We start from the raw sequence: 5,048 nt of genomic DNA, 5'->3' as shown, positions 1-5,048 counted from the left end.
GCACAGGGACATGGGGACAGCCCTGTCCTGTCCCCCTCCCCAGTGTCTCTACTCCATAAATCAGTGTGGGGACATGGGGACAGCCCCATCCTGCCCCCCTCCCCAGGGTCCCTGCCCTCCATCAAATCCCTGTCCCATAGATCAGTGTGGGGACATGGGGACAGCCCTGCCCTGCCCCTCTTCATGGGGTCCCTGCCCTATAGAGTGGCATGGGGACATGGGGGCAGCTCTGTCCCATCCCCTTCCCTGGTGTCCCTCCTCCCCGGGTGTCCCTGGTTGTCCCTGTCCCATAGCGCAGTGTGGAGACAGCCCTGCCCATACATCAGGAGATGGTCCTTGCGTTTGGGGTCACCTCCCTTGTCACTGCACCGTGGCACAACTGGGTGCCCAGAGCCATCCCCATGGGGTGCCCGTGACAGCCGGATTGTCAGGATCCATCCCTGACCCTGTTTGGTCCACGTCCCCCAGGCTGGGGTTGGAGGAGAGGAGCACAACCCAGCTGAGATGGGGGTGCCTGGGCTGCGCTGGGGTGTCCCCACCACCCTGGGGCCACCCCAGCCACTCACCCCGGTCCCCGTGTTCCCCAAGGGAAGGTGCCAGCCAGCAGCATCATGGCCAGCGCTCCCTCGGACAAAAACCTGGACACCTGGCGGGTGAGTGGGGGACATGGGGTGACAAGCCACCCTGCTTGGTGGCCGTGGAGGTGGGAGGCATGGTGGCTTTGCAGCCAGAGCGGGTCCCCAAGCCGTGTCCCTCCATGCGAAATGTGCCTTTTCCATGGAGGGGATGGGGATGGGGAGGGGTGACAATGACACCTCTCTCTGCCCACGGGCAGGAGTCAGGCTGCCGGACCACACACTGCAACCTGGAGGTGCTGCAGGAGAGCACCCTGGTCTTCCTGGCCACCAAACCCCACATCCTTCCAGGGGTCCTGCAGGAGATCCGTCCTGCTGTGGGACCCCACCACATCGTCGTCTCGCTGGCGGCCGGCGTCACCCTCCAGACACTGCAGCGGGTGAGCCTCCATCATCTCCTCCATCATCTCCTCCATTGTCTCTTCCTCCATCTCCGTCGTCTCTTCCTCCATCTCCTCCATCATCTCCTCCATTGTCTCTTCCTCCATCTCCGTCGTCTCTTCCTCCATCTCCTCCTCCATGTCCTCGATCATCTCCTCGATCATCTCCTCCATCTCCTCGATCATCTCCTCCATCTCCTCCATCATCTCCTCCATCTCCTCCATCTCCTCCTCCTCCATCTCCTCCTCCATCTCCTCCTCCTCCATCTCCTCCTCCATCTCCTCCTCCATCATCTCCTCCTCCTTCTCCTCCCATGTGCACCTGGACCCACAGAAAAGGACACGCTGCTGTGGCTCTGTCCCTGCCTAGGTTGTACTCCCAGGTCCTTCCCCATGGACCTTGCTTCTCCGCCAGCCCCAATGGGTGATACCCATGGGTGTCTCAGGGCACCCTTGGGTGCTGCCCAGAGCTGGCACCCCTCTCCCATCCCCGTCTCTCTCCAGCTTCTCCCCGCTGGGACCAAGGTGCTGCGGCTCATGCCCAACCTGCCGTGCGTGGTACAGGCAGGGGCGATGGTCTTCGCCCGGGGCAGTGGTGCCGGTGACGGGGAAGCCACTCTGCTGAAGAGCCTCCTGTCCTCCTGCGGGCTCTGCGAGGAGGTCCCCGAATCCTACATCAACATCCACACTGGCCTCAGCGGCAGCGGGGTGGCCTACGTAAGCACGCATGCTCGGCGGGCACCAGCTCACCGGCGGGACATGGGATGCCGGCAGAAATCCCACCCGTGCCGGGTTGGGCTTTGGGGTCTCCTTTTTGGCTGTGCTCAGCCCCGATGCTCTTCTCCCCACCAGGTCTACCTGTTTGCCGAAGCTTTGGCCGAGGGAGCGGTGAAGATGGGCATGCCGGGTGGCTTAGCCAGCAGGATTGCGGCTCAGACGCTGCTGGTGAGTCGGTGCCATCACTCGGGGACACCCAGCATCGCTCCTCTTCCCCCTGTCCCACAGCTCCCATCCGGCTCGGGCACCCCATCACTGCCCTGGGTGGTACCCAGCAGGGTGGCAGAGCGAGGGAGGAGATACTGCATGGCCTCCTGCCTCCGTTTCCCCTCTTGAAACTGAAGATGGGGCCACCAGGAGACAGCAAAGGGCACGGTGGTGGCACAGATGCTTTGGCGCCTTGTCCCCTGCCATGGGGTGTGGGCGATGGGAGGGTGCTGCCATCCAAGTCCCGGACAAGGAGAGGGGAGGTTTGGGAGGTTTTGGGAGGTCCCCTTCTTCCTGACTCACCCTGGGTTCCCGTAGGGTGCAGCAAAGATGATGCTGGAGACAGGGGAGCATCCGGCGAAGCTACGAGGAGATGTTTGCACGCCCGGGGGCACCACCATCCACGCGCTGCACCAGCTGGAGAAGGGCGCCCTGCGGGCCACCGTCATGAACGCCGTGGAGGCGGCCACCAACCGGGCATGCGATGTGGCCGAGGACTAGCAGCCTGGCTGGGGACGAGCCCCTCCGTCCCATCCCCTGTGGGGCAGGAGGGATGATGGGGACCAGACCGAACCCCTTCAGGGACCCCAAAAGCCCTGGCAGACCCTGGCCAGGGGTGGGAGATGGTGTGGACCCATGTCCATGCCACATGCTACCTCTGCAGAGCTGGGACCGAATAAACGTGGGCAGTGCAAAGGCAGGCTTGGCTCTTTCTGGTCCCTTCAGACCTTGGGGGCTACTGCACCCAGCATGGGGTCACCTCCACGGGGCGGTGACAGCCGTGGGGTCCTGGGCCAGCAGGGATGGAGCTGATGCCACGCTGGCTCTACGCTCACCGGTGCTGTGCCGGGACGTATGGCACAGGGGACAGGGATGGGGACGGGGTTTTGGGGATGGGCTGATCCCAAATCAAGCCTGCTGGGGCTGGGCAGAGCGGGAGGAGGTGAGGACCATCGCAGGTGCCATGAGGATGCCAAGGGACCTTGAGAAGTGGGGAGCTGGCAGGGTGATGCTCTGGGGGCAAGCAGAGAGAAAGGCTTTGATTTCCCAACTTGGCACCGAGCAGGGGTGCTCGGTCCTCGGGTTACCCGTGGGCACTGATGTCTTCTCCTCTGCTCGGCTCTGGAGATGCGCAGACCAACACGGAGCTGCTATCCGCATCCCAGAACAACGGGCGAGAAGTCAATCAGCCGAAAAAACGCCTCCTGCCAACCCGGCCAGGCGCCAGCATCCCGCCATGGTCCTGCAGACGGGTCTTGCTCCGGCAGCGAGGCAGCAGGATGGAATCCCAGATCCGCTCTCAGCCCTGGGGGTGCTGCACATCAAGGGAGGAGAAGCTCAAAGCTTGCCTATCTGGAGAGGATCTGAGCCTTTCACATGCCCTAATTAAGCTTCGTTTGCCTGCCGGCACCTGCACGGATGCAATTAGTGATGATTTGCGAACCGCTTTGAAGATGAAAGGCTTTTTCCGGGCAAAACATTGCTGGTGAAACAGCTGGATGCTGAGCCTCCGGCTCCGACGGCTTTGACCCCGTCCCCAGGGATGCTGTCACTTTGCGAACCGCTTTGAAGATGAAAGGCTTTTTCCGGGCAAAACATTGCTGGTGAAACAGCTGGATGCTGAGCCTCCGGCTCCGACGGCTTTGACCCCGTCCCCAGGGATGCCGTCACCCCAGACGCCGGTGGCACCAAGCCAAGAGAGATGCTGCAGCGCTACGGCGCTGCCAGGTCATGCCAAGGCATGACCTCCCTGGGCACCTTCTGGAGCCACCTAATTAATTAGCAAAGCTGCACAAAAGCCGGAGACGGAGCTGGAGCCTGCCCATCTCTGCGCTTCGCTGTGTAGACAGGGAAGGGGCTCGTGGGACCTACAAGGTGCAAGGAAACAGTGGTCCTCAAGGCTTCCAAGCCACCCGGTAGCTCCTTTGTCCTTCTTTCGCCTGCTTTTATCCCTCTCCTGTCCCTAGATGTCCCCAGGTTGTCCCCCCCACAGTGATTCTGCCGATTTCTCTGAAATAGGAAGTGCTGCTGCTTTTTGATTCCATCCTTGGGCGTCTCCATCTCTTCTGTGTCCTCCACACCACTCTTTTGACATATCTGGCCAAAAAGCCTCGGCCAAATCCACCCCTACCGCTTGTAACATGGCTGACCCCAGCCCCTGCCCATTCCCCATCTCCACGTGTCCTCCTAAAGGCTTTTGAGCTTGGGGTTTTCAGGCTGTCTTTCAGAGAAGTGGCACGTTCAACCCCCAAAGCCCGGATGCTGATGACCATCATCATTTTAACAAAAAATGGCTTGAATTCCATTAATTTTATTTAAAAAGCCAACACTCGCTGCAAGTAAATTATCGCTACTGCCTCACTGCTGGTACTCCTGCCTTCAAGAAAGGCATCTCATCCTGCCTGGAGCAGATCCTCCTGGAAGACACGTTGAAACATATGGAAGGCAGGGAGGTGATTAGAGACAGTCAACATGGCTTCACCAAGGGCAAATCGTGCCTGACGAAGGTAGCGGCCTTCTAAGATGGAGTGACTGCATTGGTGGACAAGGGAAGAGGTAGGGATGTCATCTACCTCGACTTCTGTAAGGCCTTTGATATGGTCTGCGAAGAGTTACAGATGTCATCTACCTTGACTTCTGTAAGGTCTTTGATATAGTCCCACACAACATTCCTGCCACTAAATCGGAGAGCTATGGATTTGATGGATGGACAGGTAGATGGATCAGGTTTTGGTCAGGTGGCCGTGTCCAAAGAGTTACAGCCAATGGCTCAATGTCCAAGTGGAAACCCGTAACGAATGGTGTCCCTCAAGGATCTGTACTGGGACCAATACTATTAAATACCTTCATCATAGAATCATAGAATGGTTTAGGTTGGAAAGGACCTTAAAGATCATCGAGTTCCAACCTCCCTGCCATGGGCAGGGACACCTCCGACTAGACCAGGTTGCCCAAGGTCACGTCCAGCCTGGCCTTGAACACCTCCAGGGATGGGGCCTCAACAACCTCTCTGGGCAACCTGTTCCAGTGCCTTACCACCCTCAAAGTG

The 5,048-nt window shown here is 59.6% G+C and overlaps 1 protein-coding gene across 1 annotated transcript; it reads left to right on the top strand.

Annotated features, from left to right (window-relative positions):
- The first annotated feature begins 504 nt into the window (after positions 1-504).
- PYCRL (pyrroline-5-carboxylate reductase-like) lies at positions 505-2,500 on the top strand. Its single transcript, XM_009882272.1, has 6 exons — positions 505-529; positions 589-653; positions 836-1,015; positions 1,520-1,732; positions 1,868-1,960; positions 2,318-2,500. Exons 1-6 carry the CDS (start codon positions 505-507, stop codon positions 2,498-2,500), a joined length of 759 nt encoding a protein of 252 aa, XP_009880574.1.
- The last annotated feature ends 2,548 nt before the right edge of the window (positions 2,501-5,048 follow it).

Source organism: Charadrius vociferus, unplaced genomic scaffold, assembly GCF_000708025.1.
Source record: "Charadrius vociferus isolate BGI_N301 unplaced genomic scaffold, ASM70802v2 scaffold393, whole genome shotgun sequence".
NCBI lineage: Eukaryota > Metazoa > Chordata > Aves > Charadriiformes > Charadriidae > Charadrius > Charadrius vociferus.
This window is presented reverse-complemented; position numbering and strand designations above follow the sequence as displayed.

Bases quoted from the DNA above. Each gene is read 5' to 3' on its own strand.
- PYCRL (XM_009882272.1), top strand. From the start codon at position 505: ATGGGGGTGCCTGGGCTGCGCTGGG. The intron at 1,733-1,867 runs GTAAGCACGCAT...TCTCCCCACCAG, and splicing joins GCGGCAGCGGGGTGGCCTAC to GTCTACCTGTTTGCCGAAGC. The intron at 1,961-2,317 runs GTGAGTCGGTGC...GGGTTCCCGTAG, and splicing joins TTGCGGCTCAGACGCTGCTG to GGTGCAGCAAAGATGATGCT.